The sequence below is a fragment of the Orussus abietinus genome, unplaced genomic scaffold (assembly GCF_000612105.2).
Source record: "Orussus abietinus isolate OABI.00-Male unplaced genomic scaffold, Oabi_2.0 scaffold142, whole genome shotgun sequence".
In the NCBI taxonomy this organism is placed as follows: domain Eukaryota; kingdom Metazoa; phylum Arthropoda; class Insecta; order Hymenoptera; family Orussidae; genus Orussus; species Orussus abietinus.
This window is the reverse complement of record NW_019394380.1, coordinates 161406-178318: the sequence shown is the minus strand read 5'-3', so window position 1 is coordinate 178318 and position 16913 is coordinate 161406. Positions and strand designations below refer to the sequence as shown.

Below are 16913 nucleotides of genomic sequence, written 5' to 3'. Positions count from 1 at the left end.
CCATTCCCAATACCGATTAAAAACGATATTTGAAAGAGAAGTTTCACGAACGCTTTGACGTCACTTTCGTTTCGCTAGGACAAGGCAAACGGGTGAAGTTGCATTCCTCCCGCGGAGTGCGGCCTCGAGGGTCCGGAGAGGACGCGCGGCAGGTGTTCGATATCGGGGCAACGTCGAACTCGAAAACGCGTCCTCGGGTCGTAGGCGTATCACCTTTCGGCTAGGCCGGTGCGGCGAGAAGAGGGAGGTTAGGTGACGGCCGCTAATGGATTGCGCAACCCGCGACGACCGCGAGACGCATCGCGAAACTCACCACGGAATTCGCGAACGGCGACGTTCCTCGTAGGTCGCGAACCGCGGAATAACCAGGACTCGCCCGTCGCGAAAATATCCGGTCGCGAATGTCACGATCAATGCCGACCCGATCGAGCGTGGAATCGAGCGTGGAATCGCGCACGCGAGCTCGAATTACCGACTGGAATAACAGGTGGCGGTCGCATCGCGGGTCGCGATTACGCGGAACGGCCGCCGTCGACGTCGCGACGCTCGGGAACGTAAACGTTCTCGGAAACGAAGCGAAACAATTCCCACCTGCGTCACCGATCTCTCCAACGGCTCGTAACTATCGGCGCAAAGCGTCCGCGTTTCTCTTATTGTTCGGGGCGAGGGATTATTAACTCGTTAAATCATGGATTTCGATACTCGAGATCAGCTGGAAATTGTTGGAAGTCACCGAAACGTCAGAATTTTAAGGTCGAGCGGGACTCGTTCCCAAATCCCGTTACCGTTCGTCATAGAAACCAAAGTCAATCGGTTTTCGCCGATTTCCTCGCGAACCCCCGCCACGGCTCGAGAAATCGGCTCGCAAAATGGCGACTCCTGGTGGCGTAACGACCGGGAATATATTTTTAAAGAGGTCTCTCCGAGGCGAATTAGCGCGAGCCGCTAACGGACTCGAGTATCGACTGTCGAGACTCGCGAAGAGACGAGAACCTCCGTTTATTAATAGTGATGGCTCAGTCGACACGCAAGGAGTATGTATATTTATGCAGGTACGCATTTATTCATTTTCTTCGACGCGCCGCGCGGAGAAGAATTGCCGGCCCGATTTCCAGCAGGCGCTCCTTTCGCTGCCGTGTACAGGTGTACCTGCCGATCGCGGCCGAGAAATCGTTCCGCAGCGGCCGAAGAAATTCTTCCGCAGCGGCCTCGCGTCCGTTCCGAGAAGCGTTCCCGCCGTCGCGACGACAGCGATCGCGTTACTCGTCACGTCGTCGAGACAAGGACGTCGGGCGACGATGGCGCGTCGAGCCCGAAATCGATCCTCTCCCTGTCGAGTAAATATCGATCGATTCGCCGAATCGAACGAATTGAGGGGGATTTCGCTTCACCTTAAAACATGGACGAGCGCTCGACGCGGCGTACGGCGTAGCCACATGTGGCCGTTGCGCAACTAAGTGAGCACAATGGTTAAAGATAGGATAAAAGTGGCCTTAGAAATACGCGGGACGAGGCGCGACGTTCTTGCCAGCTATCGCCCCCGAGGCAATCCGCGATTCCGCGCCTACCATCGATTTCCATCCGAGATACTAATCGTAGAACGAGAGGGTCGCCGCGCGTCTCCGCAACGGTCGGGACTTAAAACGGGAGGCGCCGTCAAGGTGTCATGAAATGGTTACGTATCAAAAAGTCAAAATATTTATAAAAATTTTCTCCAAACCTGTTAATTTGACGCTTGCGTTTAAAATTCTTTCGATTTCACCCCGTTTAATATCCAATTTCTACTTGGATTATCATTTTCTATTTAAAAACGGAAGGGCGTATAAAACTAGGGACACATCGTACGTAGTAGAATGCGCGGAGGAAAGCACGTATATTACCCGACGCATCGGGATGCACCGCGCCGCATCCAGGGAGATCTCCTTGCGCGCGGCCGAGAGCCGTAAACGTACCTGGGACGGAATACGGCGTCGTTTGCGGTTGCGGTGCCCAATAGGCTTGGCTTATAGCTGGATAATGCGCGGCGGTGGACCCGAGTTGGGCCCCGCCGCCGTACCGCTTCCTGGTTTTCATCGCCATCGTCCGCGACCACGAAGAGTTGCACCTCCGGGCACTTCCGGTGGGTTCGACTTCCACTTCGGCCGGCGCCACTCGCGGGTTTAATCGCCGCGGCAGTCGACCGGAAACGGCGACCTCCGTCTTCGGGCGCACGAGGGGTCCCCGACTATTCGCCCATGGGGCCCGTATCGTGGGTCGCTCGATTCTACCCAAAATTACAGGGGTTTCGGGTCGATCCTCCAGATTCCTTGGGTACCCCGTCCGCGAGGGAGATCCAGGCGAAGGTCCCGTTATCGAGTCTTCTCGTTCCGGGAGAACCAGGCCGCGGTCGGCCGCTCGGATAGCCCGGAATCCGCGGAATTCGCGCGCCCGGAGTTACATCGCGACGTCGCGGTCGGGTCCCGGTGAAGGCGCCTCGGGGAACGATCGTCTTCCCAAGGACAAGGGAGATCTCGTCCTCGCTCCTCGAGGATTCGCTTACGCAATCGGATGAGGACGCGTTACGCAACCGCGCGCGGTTACAACGGCGAAGGTCGTCGCAGGTGCGACTTCGGTGGCTTCTGCCCCCGCGGCTCGACCGATCGACCCGGTCGCTCGAGGAGGCCCCCTGGGGGTTCTTCGTCGACGACGGACTTCCTGGAGCGAGTGCCTCGGAAATAGCGCGGTCGACGGCACGCGATGCGTCATGCCTCGCGCTCCCCGCCGTTGTTAAATGGCGGAAAGCGCGGATTCCTCGTCGATCGACTCCCGTCGCTCTTCCTCGAGAGAGCCGAGAAGGCCCCTGGGTCCTGCCTCTCCTTCCTCCGGCGCCCCACGCTATGGAGGTTCACCGGTCGGTAGCGACCTACCTGCGCGCGCAACCGGCGCGGATTCGAAGAGTTGCGCGCGCAAGTCCAGGAGTTCCCGGGAAGGACTTCGCGCACTTCGCGGCGGCTCCCGGTGTACTCGCGAGCGTCCGAACGACACGACGGGACCCGACGTTCGAGGCGCGACACTCAACAAGTGAGCGCCAGCTCTCTCCGCGCTCCTCCTGCGCGCCGGCCTCGCTACCACTACTGCCGCCGTCGCCGCAGCTACCTCGTTCCTCCGCGGAGCGCTCGCGACCCCCACTCCCCCCGAGAGCTGCCGCGCTTCTCTCCCGCGACTGCGCTGTCCGCCGCTCGCGACTCTCCCACGCAGCGCCGCGCAACGCCGTGCAACGCCGTGCAACGCCGTGCAACGCCGTGCAACGCCGCGCATTGCTGCGCAACGCCACATAGCGCCACACTGAAAGATAAAGTAAATTCAACTCAAATTGTGTTCATATTACGTTAAACTCGTCCATAAAGTTGATTCGAATCGATAACGAGTTGGGGTAATTCATGCCAAGTTGAATCGACTCTTTTTTTTTCACCTATAGTTTTGGAGGTAAATTCACTTTTTTTTTTCTCAATGTGCATGCAACGCTATGTAACGCTACACATGCGCGACGCCTCGACCGAGGCACGGGGTGACTCCCGCGATTGGCGTATCCTCGTGGGGGGATAATCGGTGCAGTCCATCGCAGGAAAAAATCGACGGCGATTTGTCGGGACCCCGTAGACGATGCATTATTTATGCCCATTGTCGACGGGCCGAGCTACTTATTCAGCGCGGCGTCCGTCTCGAATTCACCTCGGCGGCTTCGGGAGTCGATTCTAAATCGATCGACGATTCGACTCGGGACGAATGCCGGTCGGTGGCGCACCAGGAGCGCGTTTCGGCGGTACCAGGTACGACAGAACGCGCGGAGTTATTCCTGGCGCGCTCTTCTGTGGGCCTTTCGTCTTATTTCGAGCGGATCGGCCGACGCGGCGATTACCGTGCCCGCGGCGCGTCCGCGCGGCGGCGCTGCGGCGCGCCGCGCGTCAGGGCCGATGCTCCCGCGAAAGTCAAGGATCGCGATCACTGGACGCGTCACCGGGCACGCACGTGCTTGGCACGCGTCGAGCCAAGACCGGGTCGACTCCAGGAAGTCGGCTCCGCAGGTAATGACTTAAGGTGAAGCGAAACCTCCCTCGAATCGGTCGATCCTAATAAGACGGTTCACTTTTTTTTAGTACTCTGAGAAAAAAAATTTGACTCGAATAAATTGTCACAATTCCAAAGAAACGTTGCATCCAATTTACCGTTCAAAGAAATATTTCTTTGGTTCGATGCATTTCATTTCTCAGAGCCCACTGGCTACGTGGACCACGCGAGGTCCAAGGATACCGGAAAATCAATTTTCCGAGGGCGATCCCCGATTTTTCGAGCGAACGTCGTCGCCAAAGCGACCGTGCAAAAGTAATCGCGGCCGAACCTTCCGCGGTTAATCGCGGAAACGACCGACCTCGACGGGCCATTCTTTTCTCTCGTCGAGTTCGCCTCTACAGCTCGAAAGAATCGGCCAACTCGCCGTGTCAAAGGACAATTAAAAGCGCCCGGCCGCCCTTCCTTTCCGACTTTTGCGTTTTCCGCAGCGACCCCGCCACCTTCCTCCGTCTCCCCGGGCGAGCGGCCTCGGTAAGGAGTTTCTCTCGAGAAAACTTACCGGGGTCCGGTAATTACAGCGAGACGTTTTTTTTTTACCTTACGCGAAAGATGTTCTTTGCGCTCGCGAAGAGCTTTTCGGAAGCTCGCAAATTTCCGTCACTCGCCCACGCACGCGCGACGATCGAATTTGTCTCCGCTCGCGTCCACGGCGGAATTCCGCTTGACCGAGAAAGAAACGCAACGAGCGGTTTTACGGAAAACGCGAGCGCTCCGCACCTGGCATTTCTTTTTCTTCTCCCCGAGTCGAAACGGCTTTCTTAAAGCTCTTGCACTTAACTCCCGGTTCCGTACCTACGTGTTACTTGCATATAATAATTTATCCGTCCGACGATCGACCCGCCATCTGCTTGGCACTCTTTAAGCTCTACCTCGCGAGTCGGTAAGATAAAAATTATCGCTCTTGCGAGCTTTCGAACGGGCTCAAATGGGCTGCTTGCTTGGGAAATTACTGACTCTCGTCGAACCGTCCGCTCCCCACCAGAAAGCGCAGTTAAGGTGAAGCGAAACCTCCCCTCGAATCGGTCGATTCGAGTAATACTTTTTTTTTTTTTAAGGGTTTGGACCGAACCGTCCGAAACTTTGACACGTGACTCGCGAGCACCTAGGAATTATCCCGACACGTTCAAAATTTGTTGAAAATTGTTCCTGCGATCGCGGCCTCCGAGTCGGCGTCGGTATCCCTGGGTTGTACTTTATCGGCGAATAATTCCCGCCGAAGACGAGTCTGCCTCTTGCAGAGGGAAGGAGAGATACGACGTCGAAGAGAAGCGGTATGCAAGTCGAGGTGTTCAGGTATGCCAAAGGCGGTCGTCATTTGGGCGCAGACCGGGCCTGTCAGCCAAAATAAACAGAATGTCACCGGTATAAATAAAGCTTTCGCCTCCCTCGAGTCCTCCCTCTTTCTTCCCGCCGCGCCCTTTGGTCCAGGCGGATCGGGTCGCGCCGTTCGACGTCTCGCCGCTTCCGTCGTGACGGACGTCGTCGGGACGCTTTCCGAACCGTCGACCGGTGAATCCTACACGCACCTACGACGACCATCGGCCGAAATAATAATAGACGGACGCATCATCGAGCCCCCTCCTCGCGTTACGCATGCGTTGCGTCGCGGCGCGTCGCCGTTACGCACCGACGCGAGCGTTAACGCTCCTCTTACGGCGACGACTCCCAAGAGTCGTTACCCGGGAATCTCCTCCTTGCATAACGCGTTTACCGGCTCCGTTATGTTCGTCGTATCGTAAAGCCTCGAGTGGCTCCTCTCGTTACGGTCGCGACGCGCCGCGACGCCTTCCCTTCGATTTTGACGACGCCTCGCGTATCCGCTTCGCTCGTTTGGCCGAGCCGAGGCCATATTTCGCTTCTGGAAGGGAGGAAGGACCGAGAGCGTCCTTGTTGTTTCTTTTAGTTCGGTGACATTTTTTTTTTTCATAGTGTACGGTTCAACCAACAAAAATTGTATTTATTCGATCAAACGTTGTTCTACGTGCGGTTACGTGGGCGAGGTGCACCTTCGAGAGTCCCTTCCCTTCCGGTTGCTCACCCTCGATTACATCTTCTTCGACTATACCGTCATCTCGACGGCCCCTCAATTCGGCCAATTAATTTGCACCTAATGAACCCGCCTCGCACTGCATTCTCCGCCGAAGTTGCGACGCGAATAACTCATTACGCCTCGCCGACTGAGACGGGGACGTTTATTGCCCCGACCGAGACCGCCGCGAGGAAACGTCCAATCTCGGGTCACGAACGTAACTTGTCGAAGAAAGTGGCCCTTCACAAAACACCGGAAAGACGTCCTCCGGGGTAAACGTCTCCGCCTGCGGCCACGGAACCGCAGAAGCGGGGAAATAATGCCGCGTCGGGAACAAAATTGGAGCGCTTCCGATCCCACGCCGACAACGGTGCCATGTTCGAAAACGCGGACCGTGAATTTTCCGAAATTTCAGCCCGGATGAAAAATACCCTGGTATCTATGGGAGATGTTAGGATTTTATGTCACGCTCTACTCGTCCCATCCACTGTCGGTGGAATATAAATTACGCTTTTGTGTCGTGTATTCACGTTTGTCCCACCGTGCCGCATATTGAAAATTCTCGGTTAGTGTCGGATTTTCTTAGGGGCTTTTTTCTGTAGGTACGTGATAAACGTGGTAAAAACTTACTATTCCGGTTCTCGCTGTCGGCAGGTTTCATTTGGATTGGATTCTGCATCTGTAAACAGAAAATGATACTTCGGTTAATGGAGAATCCGCGTTCAAAGCACGCTCATGCGCGGGATTCATCTCGATTATTTAAAAAAAAAACGCAAAAGGAGCTCCGCGCAAGGTTACCGCATCACACGAACCGTTAAAAAAATATTTCTTCAGCCCGAACAAGAACCAAAAAATTTGTTTATTAAAAAATGACGTTTCGTGAGTTTCAAGACCTTGGAAGTGGACGAAGGGGTCGCGAAAAGCCGGGGAAGTTTCAGGGCAAAAGCTTGAAAAAGCGACGTTAAAGTCCAAGTCCCGGGGGATTCGGGGCTCGAACGTTTACCTCGTCGACGTGGCGTCCCTCGCAAATTCGCTCCACGTAGAGGCGTCGCGAAGCGTCGACAAAACGGAGGAAAAAGTCAAGGGCGAAACGTCGGGCAGGATTCTCGTGAAAAATCTGCCGGGATTCCGGGGTACGCGTGCGCGTCCACGCCGATATTCAAGATGGCGACGATCGCGTCGACCGCATATGGGATTCCTCCAAATTCGCGGAGATTCGTCGAGATTTCTCGCGGTCCAAGAGTAGGGCCACCGATGAGCGAGAGAGCGGCGATATTCAATTTCCGCGATAGCACCCATCCATCCATTCGACGCCTCCCCTCCCCCAGAAGGGGCGACGCCGGATCTTTTCGCATCCCGGTCGCTGCCATGAATTTATCCGGCCAGCGATCTCGTCTTAATTTCCGTCCCGGCTTATTGTCGGTCCCCGACGAAAAGGGAGGAGTCGGCACCGACCGACCGACATCTTCCCCCGGGTTCGCTTTTTCGCCTCGCACTCATTACACCGAGCGAAAAAATGACTAACTCGAAGAACAAATACTTGATTGCAATAAAATCGAATAAATTGGATGCGACGTTTATTCGGAATGGTGGAAACTTATTCGAGCCAAATCGTTATTCTTTGAATTTAAAATATGTTTCTTTGCTCGACTCGCGTCGAGAAGCCGCGACATAACGGATTACAGGTCGCGTCCATTTCCATCGAGCCCTGTTCGCCTCGACGGCGATACGAGACGCCGTTACCGGCACGGGCACGAAATGGGAATCGATTTGAAAGATTCCGCGAAACTGCACTTGGCAACGCGCCCTCCGCCCCGAGCACCACGGGTCATCCTTCCGACGTCGCCTCCCCGAAGACAGCCTCGACGCTCTCGACGCTTTTTACCTCGACGTCAACGAAATGCCCCGTCGGCGCCGTCGGCGTCGTCGACGCCGATACCGCCCTTTTTCTCGAGGAGATCTCGGCAAGGTCGGACGTCCCGGGACGTCTCCGTGACGCAACGATGGCGCAATTCCATCTCTCTAGTCATTTAGTCATCTCTAAACAAAACGTGATCGCGGTTGCGTTGCGGCAACTGCGGACTCTCGAGGACCCGATGACGCGACACGCCTCTGCGGTGACGGAGGCGGCGTTGACGTAGACGGAGCGATGTATCAGGAAATGAAGTTCTCCGCCCGAATGGAGAAAACTGTCAGAAAATTCGAGCGGCATTTTGGAAATTTCGATGTTTCCCGACATCGGGACGCTAGTCGTGCCTTCTCTTCGCCCGCCCGGCTACGTCGACGGAGAGGGGAAAAGAGGGAAAAGCAACGAGCGCCGTTTTCGTCGATTTTCAAGTCGGTCAAAATGGAGGTAAACGCTCCTCGATTATCGATCCCTTGGTTCGTTTTCCCCGGTTTTCAGCGTCGATTGCTTCCGCTTTTTTCGTCCGAAAAGTTCAGCTCGAAATTGCTTTCACTTAATCCGAGCCGGGTAAGACTCGGCGTGGTCTTTTTGTTTTCATTAGCGTTGTCGAGCAATAAAATCCATTCCGGAGGATCGCCGAGAGAAAACGACTCGCCCAATTAAAAGTAGGTATCGAAACTGATAAATATTACGAGATTGAAGAGGCACGAGAACGGTTATCGATCTTGGCATCTATAGCGAGATCGTAATGGAATTGCCGGGAACGAAGGGAAATGCGGTATCGAGGGCCGGCGAGAATTGTCTTATTTAAATCGGAAATGTGGGTCGAGCCCCGTTAAAAGACGATCGTCGTAAACGCCCGGCCACCTTAGCCGCTCCAGTCGAAGAACAATGATTTATTTTCGGTTTGTGGACTTTGCGGTTAACGAGCGTCAAAGCGCAGTTTTCTTCCGCGACCCAGTTTACTTCGCCCGATTCGTTCCCGAACCGCGGGACATTTTCTCTCGAGCTCGTTAATACCGAACGCCCGACACGAGGTCTAAACACCCCGGGTCTATTTCGGCCGACTTCCCTCGAAGATAAAGTCGGTTGGATAAGCGCGTAAACGAATTTATCAAACTTCTCTCCAAACCGGGTACACCGAACAATCCGAAACTTTAACGCGTGATCGCGAAGGTTCTACCGAAAGTCTTGAATGACCGCAAAATTTCGCTTCGTTCGACGATTCCCAAAAAATCTCTTCTTCGTTTTGAAATCGACGAAAGAGCGGTCTCGGAATCCAAGACGGCGGCGCCGCGCGCGTAATCGAGGAAGCAAACGTCTCGTCACGGAGAAGGAATTCGATCCGGCGAGTCCCGAGCCCGTCCCTCCCGATTACTCGAGTTTTAACTCGATACGGAAGTTTGTACCCGCGCTTGTTTCCAGTCAATTCCCGGAGAGCCGCCCCCCTGCGGGGGTTTCGCGCCGGTCCTGGGGCGATTCCGGAGCCGACTTCCTCTGGGTCACTTTCCTTCCGCCCCCACGAATTCTTCCTATTTGCAAAGTTAACGGCCATTACGGTAGACTTTAAGCCGCATTCACCGCCGCCATTGTTTCTCGGCTCTGTTCTTTCTTAGCGACCCATGCGGCGGCCGCGCGCGTTCCGCCCTTTTCTCTCGATAGGCACCCCTTCGAGTCGACGCGAACGGAATTAACGACTGCCTCGACTGCCTCGACTGCGACCTCTTACGGTTATTATCGCTCGCTTTTCCCTCGGCGTCGGGACGCCGCGCGTCATCTACGATCCCGGTCGTACTCCGAGGGTCCGTGGGGGGTATTTACTCGGGTGGTTACTACGGTGGGTGGCTCTCTTGCCGGAAGACGAACAGTGGCCGGCGGGTTTACAAACATTTACCGAGTCGGCCCATTATTTATCTTATATGCCAGCGTTTGGGCGGAAGCTCGTCCGTCTGGCTACCCGGAGGAGAGCAGTCGGCCGGCCGACCCAAAATTCCCTCGAATTCCAAAATCATCGAGAAGGGTCGAGGCGGATTCAAGCAGGAGGGAGTTATTACATTTCCACGGTCTGCCGTCAAATTCTTGGAAATTCCGACGAATCCATTTTTTTCTCTTATTTTTCCCGATCGCGCCCTTTCTTCCCGACTCCGTGCGCATCGGGTCATCTTTCCGTCCTTCCTTTCTACTTTAGCGACCGTTGCGGAGTAATTTCGCAGAAACCCCTTGGATTAATTCGACGGACTTACCCCTTTCAACTTGATGATGTTGTGGAAAGCGTTTTGCGCGGCGAGGGCGGCTTTCCTCGTGAAGAAGGTGACGAAGCAGCAACCTGGAACAGAGAAGGAATCTCCATAGTGCGAGTCCTCGTTCGAGGTGGAAATCGCAACGACGCGAGAACGCGTCCGCCGGCGATCGGGGTGGAGGTGGGGTTCGGATCGATAGTTCGAAATTGGCAAGAGTTCGATACGACGTAATATCGGGCCTCCAGGGTCTCAGTCGACGGTGCTTACCTCTTACTTGTTAGTTTACGAATACCGCGCGGCGGAGGCCGGAAGGGAGCCGAAAGAGGCGTTAAAGTCCGAAGCGTTTCCGGAACTTTCGAATATTCCGGGGCGAAAGTCCCGTTACGTCGATGGCCCCGTCGAATTGCCTCGTCGAAGAAACGCAACGGGGTTATTCGGAGGCGTTTCCATCCCGGGTGAACTTTCGTCGTGGCGGGCCGAAAATAGGACGCCCTATCCCGAGGGAAAAAAAAAAAAAGTAACGCGCGTTAACCGGCTTCCGCAACTTTTCCACTCGACTCGGAGGAACGGGAGCCAGAAACTCGAAATCCCCCCCGAAAGGGGATGACTTTTCTAATGAGAATTCTAACGAAGGCCCCGTTGTCCTTCCCATAGAGGAAGATGGATCTCCCGAGGAGCGCTTTAAGCGGATACGAAAGCGGCATCCGAGGGATCGATCGTTCGTGAAACTTTTCCCCAAGCTGGGTGTCCCGAATTATTTCAAATTTTACAACGCGAACATATGCGCTATAAGGGAACGAAAACGGGAAGCGAAACGCTTTGTCCGAGTCGACGTCCAGCGGAGAAAGCGGAGTCGATTCGAGACGAGCAGGAGTCGCTAATTCCGTCGGCGCGTTTCCACCGGAGCGGTTCGCCCGCCGCGTCCAGGTTGTCCCCGGGGGCCGGGGGGAGGGTGCGTTGGCACCTCGACGAATGGAGCCATTTGTAGACACGAGTATCACGAGAGCCGTGCCAAGGGCCGAGCGACAGTTCCCGGGAGTGATTTAAAGGTCTATCGAGCGATCATGTCGCGAGATTAGTCGTACTCCGGAATATCGTTCTCGCAGCCCTTGTCGGCCATTTTTTACCCGAGGCGAGCGTCGCTCGTGGCGGGTCGGGGAAACTCGAACAAATTCGCCTCTCTATCCGATATTTGCTCCACCGTGAGCCGAGGGAGTATTTACTTAAGAAATTATGGATTTTAAGGTGAAGCGAACCCCTCGAATCGGTCGACTCGAATAAGGCACTTATTTTAATTGCACTACCCGAACGTATTTAGATCGATGTACAATTATCGAGGACTCCGATGTGAGAAAAAAATATGTCAGGACGATCGTCCAATAATTTGGACCACTCTCGTAATCGAGAAACTCGCGTTTGAACGGGAAATCGTTTTCCCCGATTTCCGAGAGAATAGCCCCTCGCCCCGGCCGTTTAGGGTCGATCTCTCGATCGAGGTCGAACTTTTCGACCCAACGACCCTCCTCGCGATTCCGCTCGCGAGGAGTAATCGGACGCGGGGGCCGCAGAGGATGAAATTGGGGATGAAATTGCGGATGAATTTGGGTCCTCCGCGGCCGCTGCGTCATTAGAGTCCCGCGGGAAATCTGCGCGGACAAGCCGGGGGCGGCTCCTCCGGCGCGTCTTGGCCGCGGCCGCAGCCAGCCGGAGCCCCGGCGAACGCGTTCGATTACCTCCCGCTTCCGCTTCGTTCCGGAGTAATCCGGCGAGCGGTTCCGCGTCGCGTTCCATGCAAAAGCCGTCCGGCGTCCGCCTCGGCGGAGTAACGCGATACATTTTTACCCGGCCTGGTCCATTGGTATTCCGGCCGCGTAAAAGATGGCTCCCCCCCTGCGGATATTATCCCCCGGGATAGATGCCGGTAAGACCCGACGCCAACGTCGCGGCGCCGACCTCGTCCACTGGCGAGAGTCGATCGACGTCGATCGCCGATTCCGCGATCCGGATCCTCGCGGAAATTGGTTTCCGCCTCGTTGCCGCCGCACGTCGCTGCGGTAAACGAGCGGGGGCGAGACCGCGTTTTTATCCTTCCAAAAGGTCGGAAGGGGGTGGCGGCGCAGATAAGGCGGAACGACGGCGCCTAATAAGCTCGCTCGTAAAACACGCACAACCGACAATTCCGACCCGTTCGCCGAGGATAAGCGAGCGAGACCGGGTTATCGGCCGAAGAAACCCTTTCCGCGTCCTCTTCCGCCTCCTCGTTCCGCAGACCCCGGGTCACGATCCGGCGGTAACGATCTCGCCGTCTCCCTCGAACGTCCGCGCTCGCGGGAAAAGAATTCACAGGCATAACGAAGAACTTTACTTGCAGGAACAAACGTTCTTTTTTTCGTTCTCGATATAACAAAAGGGACTCGACGCTCATTTATACACCCCTACGGATCGCGCCTAGATGGCAGATATCGATTCCGACATTTTTGTCGGTAGGCTCTTGGAATCCCTCGGACTGGCGCAATCACGTCGGATCACGTCGGCGTCGGTCCGCCGTGAGGCATCCCGCGGGGACGGCGCGGCCGCGCCGGATTACGGTCGGGCAATTTGCCGCATCTGCCGTCGACCGCATTGTCTCTCCTCCCGAGCTCGACGTCGAGGATCCTCCTTCCTCCCCGCGCCTTGGACGCAGGATCTTCCCTTCGGGGAGGGTGGCGAGGATCCCGGGATGTCGAGGTTTCGAGGTCTCGAGGTTTCCAGGCTCGGAGGACACGCGCTGCTCGAAACGACCGCCGTTTAACGGCCGACCGGTCGCCATCCGCGCGACACTTCGGACCGGCCATCCGCAGCGCGGAAACGGAGCGTCGGACCCGCGAGCGGCACTGTCGTCGCCGTAAACCTTTAAGGGCGCTGCACTCTTGGGAACGCGATATCACGCGATATTACGCGAAGATGATCGCGCCCTCGGTATTCGCGTCGTTTTCTGGGATCCCCTCTGGAGAGAAGTCGTTGGCAAAGGACCTCCGTTAAAACGGGCGACCGTATCGAGAAAAAACATTAATCGAGCGAAAGAAATATTTTGTTACTTCTAAGAAGAATGGTATATAATAACCAAATATGATTTAATATCCCTGTCTGTTCGCAGTCTCGCTCTCGAGCTTATTAATAAATCCGGGTCTCAATCTCCGTTCTCGCGCCCCGAGCTCGGACCCGCCCAGGGCTGATTTTCCGCACCCTCCCGACAGTTTTTCCCGGGCTGCCCGCGGAACGGTCGCGGAATACAAAACAGCCGCATGGCGGTAGGCTTTAACCAAGATTGAACGGCCAGCGTGGAAAAAAAGGAAGCCTCTCTTCGCGGAGACGCGCGGCTTAATGCGTTAGGTATTATGCGCGCTGATGGATGCCGCTCGTTAATTTTATAATTCCGCCATTGTCGGAGCGCGGCCGAGCGGCGGCCTCTGAGAACCAGGGCGGAGGAAGAGGGAGAGGAGGGAGAGGAGGGAGAGGAGGAACAAGAGGAAGAAGGTAGCGGAAGGGCGAATATAATGGCGTTCGACGGCGCCGGAATTGGACGGGGCGGGTTAGGGAAACTCGAGCACGTATCTCGAAGGTCAGTACGGGGGCCAATCCGCGGGAGGGGATTTGTCGCCATTAAAGGGGTCGGGCTCCACTTTCTCCGCGCCGGGGTGGATCTCGAATTGGAAAAGGAATCCTCGCCGACGCCGGGATTTACCCCGGGCTTTGCGGATAGGCGCGACACCGTTTGTCGACGCGTCCCTCCGGATCACCGAGATTTCCGCAGCGAGAGGTATATCGAGGCGATCGAGTCGCGAGCTTGCGAGGGGTCGAGAATTAAGCGACCTCGACCTCCCTGCCTTACCCTGAGAAAAAAATGTCACCGAACCAAAGAAACGTTTCGCTCGTTCCATGAAATCTTTTTCTCGGGGTGGAGATGCACCCGCAGGAAAAAAATTCACCCTGTCAATTTCGCATGCCAAAGTTGATCGGATCCCTGACGACGGTCGGTGGTTCGGCGAGCTCGGCGCAAATTCCCCGGAATATCTTCCGGAATCGGCCGGAACGCGGTTACGCGTTACCTTGGCCCGGTCAAATATTTGCGTAATCGACGCCGGTTCTACAATGGCGGTGGAACCGCACCAACGGGGCGGCGTACTGTAAATGGGAGGATAAAGGGGACTCGCGCCGAAGAGGATTTCGGTAACGAAACTTCGCTGATCCGGCTCCTTATAATCCCGCCGGCGAATTAGCCCCGTCTGCGGAATTCGCGCGGACCAGTTTCCACGATCGGGGGCGAATTTCGCGCGAGTAGTCTTCGACCGAATTATCTCTGGAAACGAACGCGTCCGGGCAGGATCTCTTTTTCCACTTATTTTGAACATTTACCCCACAATTTATCACCATTTTTTCTCAGTGCAGGCGTTATTATAATTTCTAGTAAACCGAATCGCCTTTGCGGGTCGCGCAGAAACGCACGGTAAGGCGCTGAGTGTCCGCGGGCGGTGCCTAGAATTTTTTCGAGCCCGATTCGCCACGTACAACCCAAGTTGGAACTTTTCGCTGCGGCGAGAAACGCAATTCCCCTATCCTTACATTGACGCCGTAAAAGTCCAAATCCCCCCACGTAAGTTTAAATTAAAGTCGCCCACCGACTTTCCGCTTAACATTCGCCGAGCATTCCGCAGGAAGGTGGAAGGAAAACGGCCCAAAGGACTTAAACAGAGCCCGAACCGAGTTCCCGAATATTTTCCTTCGGCGATAATCTCCCGATTGCCTCGCAATTACTTAAACCTCGCTCGGAAGCTCGGCTCCGTATTTTCGACGAGGCGACCGGGAGATTTAAGACTCCCGAGAGTTGCGACCTTCTCGATGCATCGCCCCTTTCCGCTCTTTTATTTCACCGACACCGTGAGAAAACTACGGGGGTCCGGCTGAGATTAATGGAGGGAGAGGGAGAGGAAACGCGGAGGCGGAAATCCAAACTTTGTTTCAAAGAGCCGAGGGCCGCGACGCCGTAAAATCTGGGGCGAAAGGAGGGGTTCTTGCCCGGAAATTTAAGAAAAAAAGCGTTGGACCGAACTGTCCGAAATTTTGACACGCGACTCACGAACACCTAAGAATTAACCCGACGTTTTCAAAATGTGGATTTTTGGAAACAAAGTGTTGACTGATCCAAGACCGCTGTTTTATCTTAATCCGGTAGAATGCGTCGCGGGGAAGCTTCTGGAGCGTCGCGACGCTCTCGCCCGGGGCGACCTTCCGGTGGACGAATACCTTGCCAGGAAGATCGCCCGGGGGTATTTTCGAACAGGAACCGACTTCGGATTCGAGACTTCGGTCGGCGGCCAGGGTCCATCGTCTCGTTCTTGGCCGGTCGCGTGGTCTCCGCGCCGGAATGCCCGGGGTTACGACGCGGCCATCCGCCAGAGGTCCGACGTTTGTCGAGGGTCAATATTTGCGGAAGCTTTCCGATCCGCCGCTTCTTCTGGCGTGTCTTCTTCGCCCGTTTTCCGCGGCGGAGAACTCGATCGGGTCGGACATCGATACCGAATCGGTTCGACGTCTTGCGGGGATCGTCGCGACGCCCAGGGCGTCTCCTGGAAATCGTCGCCTGGCAACCTTCGATCGGCCCATCGAGGAAGTTTCCCTTCGGTCGCGAGGAGTGTCTCGCGAACTTTGGAACTTTGGGCACTCGCAGGGAAGGGCGAAGACCCGAAGGAGAGGTCCTGCGAGGACGCAGGACGCAGGACCGCCTTCAGCGGCGCATCCGAAGGGGGAAGGGCAAGTTCGGGAACAGGAGGAGATTTCTCGCCCGGGTCACCCTAACGCGCTTAAAAAGCAGAGCCAACGAGGCGGAAAAATTCGCTAAGCCCAGGAGGGTTTCCTGGTCGTAATCGCCCGTGTGAGTCCTCCCGGCGAAAGCGCTCTCTGAACGCGGCTTAACCATTTCCAGTGCAGGACGCCCGCTCTTCGATTGGCTTCGACCGCCAAGTAAAACTTCCGATCCGAACCAACATTCCGGAAGTACCGCTAAAGCCATTCCGTGTAACCTCGCGTTCGAGCGGAGCGCCGCGCCTCCCAATCGATATAGGCGCCCTTAAAATCCTCGAGGCCAACTTTTCCCTCGAGGACCGACTCGAGTGGACCATCCGGAAGGCGCAACCAAAGGAACGATAAAGGAACGCTAAATCGGAAACAAGGAAATCCAAGTTTCAACCTTGACGTTACGCGTTGCATCCGACCCATCGATGCGGCCTCGATTAGCGACTCGAAGTCGACGCGCGTCGAGATTCCCGACGCGGCAGAAATTGCGCGGCCGGAGCGAATCCTCCCCGGCGAGGAATTTCCATTCCCGGGGACAAAGGTCGGGTTTTTCTCCCGGTGAAAGGATTGGCGAAAGCCTCGGCATGTAGGCAGGTTCGCGGGAGCGTAGGGGACACGAGAAGGGAGGTTAGCTTCGATCAATAGACCGAGGAAGGGCCGCGGAAGCGGCTGACGACCGCTGTCTGGGCATCGATCCTTAAGCCGGGTATCCGTGCCTTTCCCTGCTCGTCCTGCTCGTCCTTTCGCCAGGACCCCTACGACATCGATATTCATCGAATCGCCAAACGGACCGCGA

At 55.8% G+C, this 16913-nt stretch overlaps 1 protein-coding gene across 16 annotated transcripts in view; it reads right to left on the bottom strand.

Moving 5' to 3' along the window:
* LOC105695213 (CUGBP Elav-like family member 2) overlaps positions 1-16913 on the bottom strand; it is a 98440-nt gene that overhangs the window by 16697 nt on the left and 64830 nt on the right. For all 16 annotated transcript variants that reach the window (XM_023432075.1, XM_023432079.1, XM_023432070.1 and 13 more), the window contains 2 exons: positions 10289-10371; positions 6770-6818 (listed from right to left, as the gene is read on the bottom strand). In XM_023432075.1, the coding sequence (XP_023287843.1) occupies positions 6770-6818; positions 10289-10371 (132 nt within the window). The remainder of the gene's footprint in view (positions 1-6769; positions 6819-10288; positions 10372-16913) is intronic.